The following is a 14877-nucleotide window of genomic DNA, read 5'->3' as shown; positions in this document are numbered from 1 at the left end:
ATATATATATATATATATACACACATACACACACACACATATAGTATGATTTATATATTTTATTATATATTTATATATTTATATATTTATATATTTATTTATATATTTATATATTTATATATATATATTATATTTATATATATTCCATTGTGTGGAATACTATATACTATATATATATACTATATACTACATATATATACATATATATATATGTATATATACACACACACACACACACCACATCTTCTTTATCCATTCATCTGTTGATGGACATCTAGGTTCTTTCCATAGTTTGGCTATTGTGGACATTGCTGCTATAAACATTCGAGTGCACGTGCCCCTTCGGATCACTACATTTGTATCTTTAGGGTAAATACCCAGTAATGCAATTGCTGGGTCATAGGGTAGCTCCATTTTCAACTTTTTGAGGAACCTCCATGCTGTTTTCCAGAGTGGTTGCACCAGCTTGCATTCCCACCAACAGTGTAGGAGGGTTCCCCTTTCAGAGAAAGAGAGAATCTTAAGCAGGCTCCACTCCCAGCACAAAGTCTGACACAGGGCTCAGTCTCACGACCCTGAGATCATGACCTGAACCAAAATCAAGAGTTGGACACTTAACCAATTGAGCCACCCAAGTGCCCCTAGGAATTATTTACTTTTAATGACCTTCAGTAATTATACTATATTTCATTGATCCCAAGATGATGTGGATGATAAGACTGAAGAAAAATGAAATCTTGCCATTTGCAATGGCATGGCTGGAGCTAGGATGTAGTATGCTAAGTAAAGTAAGTCAGAGAAAGACAAATACCATATGATCTCATTCATGTGAAATTTAAGAAAGAAGACAGATGAACATATGTGAAGGGGGAAACAAAATGAAGGAGAGAGGGAAACCATAAGAGATTCTTAATGGTAGTGAACGAACAGGATTGATGGAGGGAGGTAGGTGGGGGGTGGGCTAGATGGGTGATGGGTAAAAGGAGGGCACTTGATGTGATAAGCAGTGGGTATTGTATATAAGTGATGAATCACTGAATTCTACTCCAGAAACCAATATTGCATTCTATGTTAACTAACTAAAATTTAATTTAAAAAAGAAAGCTTTAAAAAAAATTAACTTTCAGGTGCTTGGCTGGCTCAATTGGTGGTACACATAACTCTTGTTTCAGGATTGTGAGTTCGAGCCCCATGTTGGTGTAGAGATAACTTAAAAATTGAAAAATAAACTTGAAAAAAAAAGACCGATTGATTTAATAACAAGATTTATTGAGATATGTGTTACAAAACAGGTAGAAACAGAGTAGAGCCTGTAAGAGCAAGGGAGTCAAGAAAGGAGCGTTATAGAGTGACTAGAAAAGATGGTACAGTTTTTCCTTGCTCTCTGAAAGTAGAGTGCTCCTATGAAACTTTTTGTGATCTGACATGGCCTCAAGTGAAAACTCAGTTACCATTAACTTATATGGAAAAGTTTTGAGTTTTCCCACACTCAAGAAATAACCCCTCAGGCTCTTCTGATATCTTGGCTCCATCTTGCTAATGGATGCACAAAATTCATCAAGTAAAGCACATATACTCACAGTTCAAAGGTATGGCATCCTGATCCTGGAATGCTGACTGCAGTTCCCTGTGAAGGAGTTTGGTGGTGCTTCTCTTGCTGCTGGGGTTTCATGTTGCCTCTATAACAGTTACCTCCAAACAAAGGCTGAACACTATTTTCACTTTTTGCCTTTCTTTATAGAAATGAAAATCCTCTTTGGCCTCTTTTGGTTAGCAAAAACAGATATTAATGTAGTTCTTTTGTGAAAGTAAAGTGGTGTTACACAAACTTTTGAAAAGCAAGAGATATCTTTTGAACTGGCAACAAGGGAAAGTAAAAAAATTGAGAAGTAATGTGTATTGTGAGATAGGAGTTTATGTAAGGTGACTGAAACATACTACCTATAGGTAGGTGGGGTGTATATTTTCTTAAAGTGTTAGATTTAAGAGAAGTAACCTGCTTTAGGACTTACTGGTTTTTTTAAAATAGTGTCCTTATGGATTGACGATTATATACATTCTTGTTTAATTTTCCAGTTTTGTATTGATTCTGAAACCAAGATGTAATTACAGGGATTTATTATATTCATTAGCCAAAAGTAATTAAAATATAATGTATAGAAATTTATCTGAAATTTCTTTAAATCATAGAATTCAAGATTTTAAATGATTTAATTTTCAGATGTTCCATTGTATTTTTGGCAATAATTTAAAGATTTGACAAAGAAATACTTTTGAAGGGAAGTACTTTTTCTTAATCACTGATTCCTAGTTAATTGGAGAAATGATTCTTGTCCTTTGATATTTATTGAGCACATTATTTAAAGATCAGACTATCTTTTTTTTTCTTTATAATATGATGATAGTAACCTCTTACATCTTGAATTGACTTAATCGGAAAGGTGTTTTGCTAAAGATATTATTTGTTTGCTTCAGATTTAAGTTCACACAAAATGAGCAACTCATATGGTGAAATATGATCTAGGAAGGGCTAGAACTTGCTTTTGCTTGTTTTTTGTTTTTGTTTTTAAGTGGGCTCCATGCCCAACGTAGAGCTTAAACTCAACTGTGAGATTAAGGGTCAGTCACATGCTCCCACTGACGGAGCCAGCCAGACTCCCCAGCTTTTGCCCGTTTGCCTGTTATTCTGCCCTACTCATGTCTCCCAGCTTTCCTTTCCATTAAACTTTTTTTTCCCTACATGTTTAGATGTTTTCAAGATTGGTGTGTAACTTTTGATTTACAAGTATCTTTGCTGCTAAGACTGGGCAGTCAGCAGAGATAGAGAGTAGAGATGGAGATACTCTATTTCTTTCCATTCCAGTGTTAACTGTAAAATAGAAATAGAGGAAAAGAGAAGATCAATAAAGGAGTTCCACTGAAACTATTTAACTTTAGTCTGTGTGTGAAATGTAGATTCTTATATGTGAAATACAATTTAGCTCAGATAATACACCCCTTATTCTAATAAGTAGAATAGTTTTTATTTTGAAAATCATGGGTTTATTTGTACATTTTCTAGTTTATGGTTCACATAACTATGTACTTAAAAATTTGAAAATTCTCATTTTTTGCATTGATCTATTCAGATTATTAATTTTCTCAATTTCATCCTTTTTTATTGCAATATAATTGACATATAACATTGTGTAATTTTAAGGTATACAGCATGTTGATTTGATACATTTATATATTGCAATATGATTACCACCTTAGCATTAGATTAGCTAACACCTCTATCATGTTGGAAATTCTTTTTTTTCTTTTTTTTTTAAAGATTTTATTTATTTATTTGACAGACAGAGATCACAAGTAGGCAGAGAGGCAGGCAGAGAGAGAGGAGGAAGCAGACTCCTTGCGGAGCAGAGAGCCTGATGCGGGGCTCTATCCCAGGACCCTGGGAATCATGACCTGAGCCGAAGGTAGAGGCTTTAATCCACTGAGCCACCCAGGTGCCCCGGAAATTCTTTTTTATTTAATTAATTTACTTTTTTTTTTTTTTTCCAAGAATCCTCTTTTAAACCTGTTTATGTGTATAGAGAACATGAGTGGTTATTTTAAAACACATTTTGGATATACTTAACAGTTCTTATAAAAATAATATTTCCTGTAGCCAAATGTAATTTTTGATGTTTATAAAGTGCCTTCTTCCATTCATAGTAACACTTTGCTCAAGATAAATTACACACACACACATTTATTTTAAGGATTTTATTTATTTACTTGACAGAACAAGAAAGTGCAAGCAGTCAGAGCAGCAGAGGGAGAGGGAGAAGCAGGCTCTCCACTGAGCAGGGAGCCTGATGCGGGCTCAATCCCAGGACCCTGGGATCATGACCTGAGCCAGAGGCAGTCAGTTAACTTGCTGAGCCACCCAGGCACCCCAAATTATATTTCTTTAGTAGGCAGTGTGTGTGTGTGTTTAAGAACATGATTGTAGGGGCGCCTGGGTGGCTCAGTGGGTTAAGCCTCTGCCTTTGGCTCAGGTCATGATCCTCAGGGTCCTGGGATCGAGTCCCACATCAGGCTCTCTGCTCAGCAGGGAGCCTGCTTCCCCCTCTCTCTCTGCCTGCCGTTCTGCCAACTTCTGATCTCTGTCAAATAAATAAATAAAATTAAAAAAAAGAATACATTGATTTGGGAATTGATAAAAAAAAAGATTGTGGGTGCCTGGGTGGCTCAGTGGGTTGGGACCCTGCCTTCGGCTCAGGTCATGATCTCAGGGTCCTGGGATCGAGTCCCGCATCGGGCTCTCTGCTCAGCAGGGAGCCTGCTTCCCTTCCTCTCTCTCTCTGCCTGCCCCTCTGTCTACTTGTGATCTCTCTCTCTGTCAAATAGATAAATGAGTCTTTAAAAAAAAAAAAAATGATTGTAATTGAACTTTTTTCAGTTAAGTATAGCATTTGAAATAGATGGTAATTAACTATAACAGACTAAAAGATATTATATCAATTCCCAAATCAATGTATTCTTTTTTTTGTCTTTAAGATTTTATTTATTTATTTGACAGACAGAGATCACAAGTAGGCAGAGAGAGAGGAAGGGAAGCAGGCTCCCTGCTGAGCAGAGAGCCTGATGCGGGGCTCAATCCCAGGACCCTGGGATCATGATCTGAGCCGGAGGCAGAGGCTTTAACCCACTGAGCCACCGAGGTGCCCCCAAATCAATATATTCTTAATACTTCCTAAATATATTTATTTAGGGGGTGCCTGGATAGCTCAGCTGGTTTAACATGTGACTCTTGGTTTCAGCTCAGGTGGAGCTCTGCACTTAGTGGGGAGTCTGGTTGAGATTTTATCTCTCTGCCCCTCCGCCCACTTGTGTATGCTCTCTCTCTCAAAAATAAATAAATCTTTAAAATATATATATATATTTATTTAAAATTTGAGAAGGTACATTATTGTATGCCTCAAACTCCAAAAATTGTAGAAACGTACACAGTGAGAAGTCACCTTCCATACAGGATGTTACTATTTTCTCCCCAGTGTATCCTTCCAGAGATATTTTTAACATATACAAATACCACATATATGTGTTCTTTTATTAAAAAACTTACTTTGAACATGGTTTTGTATATTACTTTTTTTTCCATTTAACATATCATAAAGATCTCTCCACAGTGGCACACTGTTACTACACCATGACTTAACCAGCTCCCTTTGATTGTTTCCAGTCTTTTGCTATTACAAATAATGTTACAAATGAATAAACAGAGACCTACATCATTTCACCAGTATGCAAGCATATTTATGGCACAAGTTCCTATAGGAGAATTGCTAGGGTTATATCCATTTGTAATTTTGGTAGATATTGGCAGTATCCTTGATAGGGAGCAGTAATTTTGAAAGAGGAGCAGTTTTGCTCCAGGGAAACTTTTCGCAAAGTCCAGGACACTTGATTTTTCACGATTTGGGGGAGGGCTGTGCTCCCCTTGTGTTCGAGAGCTGATTTATGTGAACTATTAAGATCCTTTTTTTCATTTTTTCACATAAGAGTAGTCATGCCCTTTGTTCATTATATAAATTTTAAATACTTTTTCTCTGTGTCTATTTGTCTTTTGATTTGTGCTTGGCAAAAACACTATGAACATTTTTTAAAACATACTGTGTATGAAGGAAATTTCTGAGTTCTGTTTAGAAATGCCTTCCCTAGTATCAGTTATTCTTCCATCTTTGTGGGGATACTTTTATCATTTCATTTTGTGCATTTTTATATTTGATATATTTGGACTTTATCCTTGTATAAGGTATAAATGCAACTAATTTTTTTTCCAGATCACTACCTAAAGACACTATCATTACTTAATTATCCATCTTTTTCTATTGATTTAAAATACTGTTCTCACAAACTTCTCATGTATTTGATTCCAAAGATATGTTTTAATGAAATCAATGTCTTAGAGATATCTGAACTCCCATGTTTATTGCAGCATTATTAGTGATGGCTAAGATACGGAAACAGTACATGTACAGATGAATGGATAAAGAAGATGTAGTTTGTATATATATACACACACAACAGAATCTTATTCAGCCACAAGAAAGAAGGAAATCCTACTGTGCAATAGTATGGATGAACCTGAAGGGCATTTTGCTGAGTGAAATAAACCAGACAAAGAAAGACAAATGATGTGTGGTACCACTTACACGTGAACCCCCCCACCCCCCCAAAAAAGAAAGAAAGAAACCAATTTCATGGAAACAGATTAGAATGGTGGCTCCTAAGGGTTTGGGGCGGGGGCGGAAATGAGATGTATGTCAAAGGGTACAGACTTCCAGTTACAGGGTAAGTTCTAAAGGACCTGCTGTACAGCATGGTAACTCTAGTTAATAATACGGTACTGTGTACTTGAAATTGGCTGAGAGTAGCTCTTAAGGCTTCTCACCACACATGCACAAAAAATGAGTTAACTGTGAGGTGATGCACATGTTAATTATCTTGATCTTAGTAATCATTAACAGTGTGTATGTGCGGCAAATAATCACGTACACTATGTATGATTATATTTCTCATACGTTCCTCAATAAGGCTGGAAAATATAAATATATTTTAATATCTAGTAGGATGGCAAGGCTTGTCCCTCATTACTCTTATTTGGATTTCTCCTACCTATTGTTTTTTTAAATATGAACTTCAGAATTAGTTTATATGGTTAAAAAAAGTTGTTTTATTTTAATCTCCTTTAGTTGTTGAATAAGTAGTAGTAAATTGATTTAGTTGTTGATTTAAGTAAATTAAATTGTTAATTTAAGTAGGATTAATACCTTTATGATGCTGAGTTTCCATTCTGAGAACAATGGGGGTGATTTGTATGTCTTAAGAATGTTTTAAAGATATCTTTATATAGACTTACACTTATTTAGTTTATTTCTTTATTGTTGCATTGGTAAGTAGGGTCTTCCATTATATTTTCTAATATATGAAATATATTATGAAATATATTGAAATAGGAAAGCTTATTTCTGGGTACCAATTTGTACTCAGTAACCATTTCAAGTTCTTAACTGTTTGTATTAGCTTTTCAGTTGATTTTCCAATACACAACTATTACCTATAAAGAGTAATATTTTTATCTCCTTTCCAAATTATTATGCCCTTTCTCTTATCTATATTTGCTAGAAATTCCAGAACGATATTAGATAGATGATAAAAAAAAAAATTGTGGTAGAATACTTTTTCTAAAAGCTTCTTGTATTTTAGGACAAGATGTTTCCTTATTTTCTTTTTAAACTCGAGGCTAGCTTTTGGTGGATTGATGCTGATAATTCTTTCATATTGGAAATATTTATCAGTCCTTTTAAAGAGTTTTCATCAATAGAGGATATAAATTTTTTAGATGCCTTTTCAGCATCCATTGATATGATATGAATTTTTTTCTTCTTGAGTCTTTTAGAATGAAATATGAGTAGATCTTCCTACCTTAACTATCATTGCATTGTTGGGTAAACCCCACATGGTCAAGGACGATTAGTTTTTAATATTCAGTGCTTTTTCTCACAGGTTTACCATGTTCATTCTGACAGCTATGAGACACAAAACCAGCACTATGGAAGAAGCTTAACAAAAGAAACTTTAAAAGATGGTATGGATTGAAAAACTTATTTCAATACTTTTATTACTGCACAGTTATCAAAATAATTCTAAAATAATTTCGGTCTCAGTTCTTTGGTAAAATGATGGTATAATGATTCGATCCATAATAAATAAATGTAAACCCTTAAATTTATACAGTTGGATTATTCATAATTCCTGGTTTGTAATACACCAAAACTATGAATCCTTGAGTGCCTTTTTTTATTTTAGTTCATTTCTTATTATACATTAAAAAATCATGAACATCTGTGAACCAGCCATATAGTTCAAGTCCTAAAACTAGAGGTTGTCTTTCAAATCCTAGTGTGTAAATCATAATGTAAAAACTGCTTTTTACATAAGAGACTTTAAGATGTATATTGTTGCATGTAATGTATTTTTATCGAAATCTCCCATGTCTAATTTAGCTGTATATTATAAGCTTCTAGAACCACATAGTAAAAATAAATGGCATTAGAAGTAGTTTAAAGCCTGTTAACATAAATGCCTCTGAAATAGTTATAGCCGAGCTATTACAAAAGCAATGATACCCTAATAGATTCCTGGAAATAATATTCTATTAAAAACTTTATTCTTAGCTTTGCCTAAGATGGGAAAGAGCTTATGTGTAGTGTAGTTTGAAAAAAATTTTTAATTTTATATATAGAAGACAAACACACACAGTGTGATCTTAACAGTATCTGCCTTGGTTTACATAACCAATAGCAGGATAATACTCAGATTGTCTCTTTGTTAAAATATTTTGCAGGCTAATGTGAGTATATGTTTTTAGCAATTTCTACCCACAGTGTAGGAACAAACTATTTAAAAGCAGAAATCAAGTTACATATACCCATAAATTTTCAAATATGATAAAATAGGCATAAACAATGTGAAAAGAGGCTTAATAATCTGATAGTTTAAAACACATAAAAGTCTCAGTTTTGAATAACATATTCAACCTGGAGTAGCTTTGATCTCCAAAGTGAGCTTAACTTTTGTGAAGACTGATTTAATCAACATTATTAAGAATAGAAAGAATTTATTATAGTTATGATTTGGTATTTTGGTAATGGGCATTTGTTGCCATTACAAGTAGTTGTGATTTGACTCTAGGTTTTAGATTAGCTCTTGAATGTGATTCTAACAAACAAGTAATCTAATTAAAAATAAATCCCTCGGGTACCTGGGTGGCTCAGTGGGTTAAGCCTCTGCCTTTGGCCCAGGTCATGATCTCAGGTTCCTGGGATCCAGCCCCGAGTTGGGCTCTCTGCTCAGCGGGGAGCCTGCTTCCCCCTCTCTCTCTCTGCTTGCCTGTCTGCCTGCTTGCAAACTCTCTCTCTCTCTCTCTGTCAAATAAATAAATAAAATCTTTAAAGAAAAAAAAAAATAAATCCCTCACACTAGCAAATGAAGCAAATCTTGGAATCACATTCCTTAAGAGAATATATATGTAGAGAGAGAACTAAACTACCAGTCTTTGTGTAATAATTTTTTTAATCTAAATAGTATGTTTTACTTTACCGAAGTGTCATTTTCTAATAAGAGAATCTTCACTAAAAATTATGTTGAGGTTCAGGTTTCTATGTCTGACTAGAATTTTACCTGTTCAGCTAGTTGCAAGGGGTGATAGGAAGAAATTGAAGAATTGTATTTAAGATGAGTTTATTTCCCATGTGACAGCTCGTTCATAATTTCATTACAATCCTAATATTTTCCTGTTTATAGGAGTCTCCAGGTTTTTTCATAATGGATTCTGTTTAAGAAAAGATGCGGTTGCTGCCAGTATTCAGAAGATTGAAAATATTCTGCAGTGGTTTGAAAATCAGAAGCAGCTTAATTTTTATGCAAGTTCATTACTGTTTGTTTATGAAGGTTCATCTTGGCCAACTACTACAAAATCGAATGACAGAACTTTGGTAGAAAAACTTCTGTCCAAAGGGCAACTGTCAGACACAGAAGTACTAGAGTACAATAATAACTTTCATGTGTTAAATTCCACAGAGAATGGAAAAATAGATGCTTCGGTAGGCAAAAGCCTCTCCAAGATGTATGCTCGTCATAGAAAAATGTGTTCAAAAAGGCATCACAGTCAGACTTCATTGAAAGTTGAAAATATAGAGCAAGACAATGGGTGGAAAAGCATGTCACAGGAACATTTAAATGGAAATGTACTTTCCCAACTGGAAAAAGTTTTCTATCATCTTCCCACTGGTTGCCAAGAGATTTCAGAAGCAGAAGTGCGAATGATAGATTTTGCTCATGTGTTCCCTAGCAACTCAATAGATGAGGGATATGTTTATGGGCTGAAGCATTTAATTACCGTACTGCAAAGTATTTTAGACAATTGAATCCTTTGCTGCAGTCTTTGTAAAGGATGGGGCAACCATAAGAGCAGCAGTCAATATCTCTGTACTTGTAAAGCTATGTAAAAAATTTATATTGTGAGTCTACATTTTGTCTTTATACTTTTGGTAGGAGGGTTATCTTTTTTATAATCTTACTCAGGAAAACTAATTATTTGCTCATTAGAAAACTATGAAGAATAAAGAAACTTAGGAATCTTAAGCAGGGAATGTGGTGGTACATGGCTTAAACATCTGGCTGAACCAAGATGCAAACCATTATTCAGTCATTAAGAGTTTATTTAGCTTTCTGTAGCCAATTTGTCATGAAGTCTCTGTCCACTGAACCTTGACAATGAGCCATATCTAAACTCATTAAATTAATGGAACACTTTTAAAAATCTAGAAAGCACAGGTTGATGTCCTTGGTATTACTATGTATGAAGTCATTAAAACTGGAGAAAATTCTACTTCAGAACAATTAAGTACTGTTTAGGTTTTATGTTAAAAGTTCAGACCAGCATATCAAAAGGTGCTTCTTAGTAAAGCAATTTAGAATTATTGCATTCAAAAAGCAGATTTTCTCTTTTAATTTCCATTAAAATGGGTATTTCAATATATTATACTTAATGAGAAAAATAATTAAACAACAAAAATCTTGAAATCAATGTCACTAATTATTCTTGTCGGGGTTAGGAGAAGAAATAAGTTATTTGCAAGGAACAAAATGGTTTTCTTTTAAAATCTTTCATTGATGTGAAAATTGGAATCTATATTTACTACATTTGAAAAGTGCTGTAAAACGTATAATACCTTTTGCTCTAAATGCAGCTTTAAAAGGTAGATGATTGAAGCTTTGTCTTATTTCTCCTTTAAATAGCTTGAGAATTTTCTCATTTAAAATTCATGTATTTATATGTCCCCATTTAGTTCAACAGTATAAATATATGTTGCCAAAAAAGTGCTTCTCAGAATTTTAGAAAGCAATGAAGGACACCATCAAGTATTATGTTATCAAAAGTACTATGTAAATTAGTGCATCTCTATGAGTTTGGTGCATATCTAAATTCATGCTTCTATGTCACTCTTAAACAGTTCTTTACCCTATTCCAGAGAGAAATTATGATTTAATTTTGTGATAGGTGGGGGGAATGCTATTTTTCCTGGAAAAATGAGATTTTTAAGTATTATCTGCATTTCACATTTACCACCTAAAAGGATTTACAAATATGTTAGCTGTTTATGAAAGCATTAATTGTACTTTGACTTACTAATAACACATCTAAATAGTTAACAGTTTTGCCATATTCCTGAAAAATGTTTTAGATTTGTGGGCTGTTGGACTTTTCCCTCTTTTTCCCTCTAGAATTACAAATTAAAGTTTTAAACTAAGCAGCTTTTTTTGGTCTGAGGAAAGTATCACAATTTTATCTTTATCTCTAAGCGTACTTTGCAAATATCTGAGCACAGACAGAAGTACCAAATGCTCTATGATTCTGTGTTTGGTAAATCTATTAAACCTAAATTACTTTAAAATTCATATACATTTTGTTAGAGCAAAAAAAAATTTTTTTTTTAGAGTCAGTATAAGTATTTTTCGTAGAGACTTCATATTTTTCTTACTGCCTAAATGGGTATTGGCTATAGCTTTTTGGGGGAGATAAATTTCAAGTGCTCATAAATAGTCAAATTTTTAATTTTACCTTTTTTCTCCTACAGTATAGACTTCTGTTGTTCTTATTTGGACAGTAGTTCAGTAAGTCTTAATAAGCTCAGATAATTAATAATTTTGAGTCTTTTAATAAGAATTTTTTTGTAAGGGATGGTATCGGTCTCTGTACAGTAAATTTAATAAATCTAAGTATTACCAGACTTTTGCACATTTTAGCTCAATAAAGTGTGAATCCGCTTTCTAGATTTTCTTTATCCATATTTGGAAATACAGTTTTGGAAAAATCAGTGTCTTACCTTTTTGATACAGTAGATAATCTTGGTTTTAATAAAACAAAAAGCGCTTTTATCATTTGTTTTTCAGGGAAGGGATTAACATTTAATTCTGTTTGTTTACATTTTTATCACTATTATCCAATGCCCATTTTATGTTACATTATAAGTAATCTTACATATCACAGAGGAAGTATCTGTTTATGTATTCTAGATGTGAATATTTTACTGTCTAGCCCAGTTTAACATTATGTTTAGCCATTTAACATTATGCTGAAATTTACCACTGTGGAGAAGAATGATCACTATTCACCAACCATATTTAAACATGTACATGTTTAAGAAATAAGCATAATAAGGATATAGTTTGGGTTAATAGGATTATCATAGGTTTTTTTTCCCCCTAGGAAACATAAATAATGATTTTAGTGTATTTCTTATGGAATGCACTCATGAAAAGGACTTTAAGAGATTGTGGATAGTATAATAATACATTTCTCTAATAAAAATTTAAATTGTATAATAGTTTTATAATAAAGTATTTACACTAATATTTTAATATGGATAGAAGTTGCATAGATTCAGATAAATTAAAAATTGATAAATGCTAAATATTTTATCTAAATAGTTTTTCAAGAAACAGTTGTGAAAATGTGTATATTAAGTGGCTCTAACATGGAGCTTTGTGGTCTTTTCAACTCAGTATTCATTACTCTTTGTTTCATATGTCTAGAAAGATCATACTTAGTATTCCTCTTTACACTACAATTTGCTATTATGGGGCTTTAGATTGTGTTAAACTGAATAAGAACTTTTTTTTCTGATTTTCAGTATAATTTACTATTTTATGATTTCTAAGGCAGTGTTTTTCATATTATCTCTATAATATCTATATACTGATAATATAACTTAAGAAAAAGTGATTTTCAAAGATTTCAGTTGTAATTTTCATATTTCATGCAACTGAAAACTTTTGTTTCTAGGATTTGGAATATTGTAGAAAATACAGGATGAAAGAAAATGGTATGAAACAATTTTATTTGAGAAATTACTGTTTTTAAAACACTGTCATCATTTTAGTATTCTCTTAACAGACCATTTGATACTTTAAAACTTGATTTGCTCTTAAAATTGTTTACAATGCTTTGTAATAATCTTTCTTATTCAGTGCCTTTAACCTTGATTTGATATGATTGTAGCCTCAGTTATCATTCCACTACATCCTGCAATATTTTTATAGCCTAGACAGCAATTTGTTTAAAAAAAAAAATGTCAATTTGATCATGTAAAGAGGTAGCAATTGTCTATCAATGCTTTGGGAAGACGAGTAGAGTTGCCTATAGGCCATTCTCCTTAATTCATTCAAAAATATCGGATGTCTACCATGTGCCCAGCATTTTTGGCCCTGAATATGCAGTTCAGACAAAGCCCTAACCCTTGTCTGCATTCTCTCTGGATGGGGTGGGTCTGGGGACTTAATTAAAAGAGAGATACAGAAAAATATGCATTATCAATAGTGAAGCTAACTAGCATTTGAGTTTGTGTTAAGATAAGGTAATGATTATTGAGCTGAGATGAAGCAACTGACAATATGTTGGGTGAAAAATAATACTTGCAGCATTATAACCTCTATTTGACTCTTGAGTTCAGGTAGTAATTATAGATAGGATAAAAAGGCCTTAATTTTTCACTTTTTTTGCTGGTAAAGGTACGTTTATTTTTAGGCTGTCCATTTAGAGTAGTGTTTTAACAGAACATTACTGTGAAAAACATTCCATTACATATTCATAAGCAAATTACTGCACATTTTTAAAATTGTATTTTACAATTTCATACAAGTACTTTAGACCTCAGTCTCATCTTCAAACCACTGGTATTTTAAATTTGGCAATGAATATGAAATTTTTGACTTACAGAGTGATTGTATTGTTACTTAAAATGCTTGTTAATATTTTAGGAAGGTTGGAGTCTCCGTTTTTTGGTGTTTAAATTGTTACTTATGTTGATAGTGTCTAATAAGAGGAAATAGCATTTGTGCGATTAAATTAGAATATACTTTTAAAAGTTTTAATTGTTAAACTTTGTCATCATGGGGTTATATTTTGGCCTGGTGTTCACTTACAATCTGTTAGTAAGTTTAATTATGAAGTGAAATAGTTTCAAATAGTAATGCACCTGCGTATAAATGAAATTGGTGTGCACAAAGACACTTTACTATAGGGAGTTGTACTGGAAGATTTATGAAAGCATGTGAAATTGCACCTAAAATTGTATTAGTGACTATGCTAAATTTATTTTACTTGATGAATGAATGTATTTAGTGTAGTCAAAGTTACTTTGGTTTAAATGTCTACACAATGTCTTTTTTTAAATGTGTTTGTAATTTGTAGTATTGATGGGGGGTATTTGGACTTGGACTGCAGGGGTTATTGTCAATGTGTGATTTGTGTTTTTATTTTATAGAATCATCTAATGTGATATACCGATTTTTATAAGTGATATTTAGATAATTCTAATAACTGTATATTTGACAACCTATTAAAATGTTTTGCAATTGGAGCTTTTTTTTATTAATTGTATTATGCTACCAAACTCATGGTAATTGAAAAATAACATACTCATTAAACAAATATTTGAGTGCATGTTATGTACCAGAAACTACAGGAATCGTGAAGGATTCAAGGATGATTAAGACAAGCTAGTAACAGGAAAAAAAAAATGCATTGCAAATGAAAAAAATGTTAACTTTTTTGCCTGAATATTTTTCTATGAGTTGTACTAAAGTCTTTGGAATCAACCTTGTAGGAGAAGTGGAAAACAGAACAAACTGACTTGGCTGTGAAGATATATATTACAATTGTAAAACTTCAGAAGTGGGTAAGATAGTTTTGCCTGTATTTGAAGTTTTGTGAATCAGCTACTTAATCAGTGACCTAATTATTTTCATTCATTAATTAAAAAGGGTATATCAAATGCC

At 32.8% G+C, this 14877-nt stretch overlaps 1 protein-coding gene across 2 annotated transcripts in view; it reads left to right on the top strand.

Annotated features, from left to right (window-relative positions):
* Positions 1-14459, top strand: part of IPMK (inositol polyphosphate multikinase) — a 51051-nt gene extending 36592 nt beyond the window's left edge. For both annotated transcript variants that reach the window (XM_044239531.1, XM_044239530.1), the window contains exons 7-8: positions 7540-7621; positions 9340-14459. In XM_044239531.1, the coding sequence (XP_044095466.1) occupies positions 7540-7621; positions 9340-9962 (705 nt within the window). In that variant the 3' untranslated portion in view covers positions 9963-14459. The remainder of the gene's footprint in view (positions 1-7539; positions 7622-9339) is intronic.
* Positions 14460-14877: the final 418 nt, after the last annotated feature.

This window comes from Neovison vison, chromosome 2, assembly GCF_020171115.1.
Source record: "Neovison vison isolate M4711 chromosome 2, ASM_NN_V1, whole genome shotgun sequence".
Taxonomy (NCBI): domain Eukaryota; kingdom Metazoa; phylum Chordata; class Mammalia; order Carnivora; family Mustelidae; genus Neogale; species Neogale vison.
Note: the sequence above shows the minus strand (reverse complement) of the source record. Positions and strands in the feature narration are given on the sequence as shown.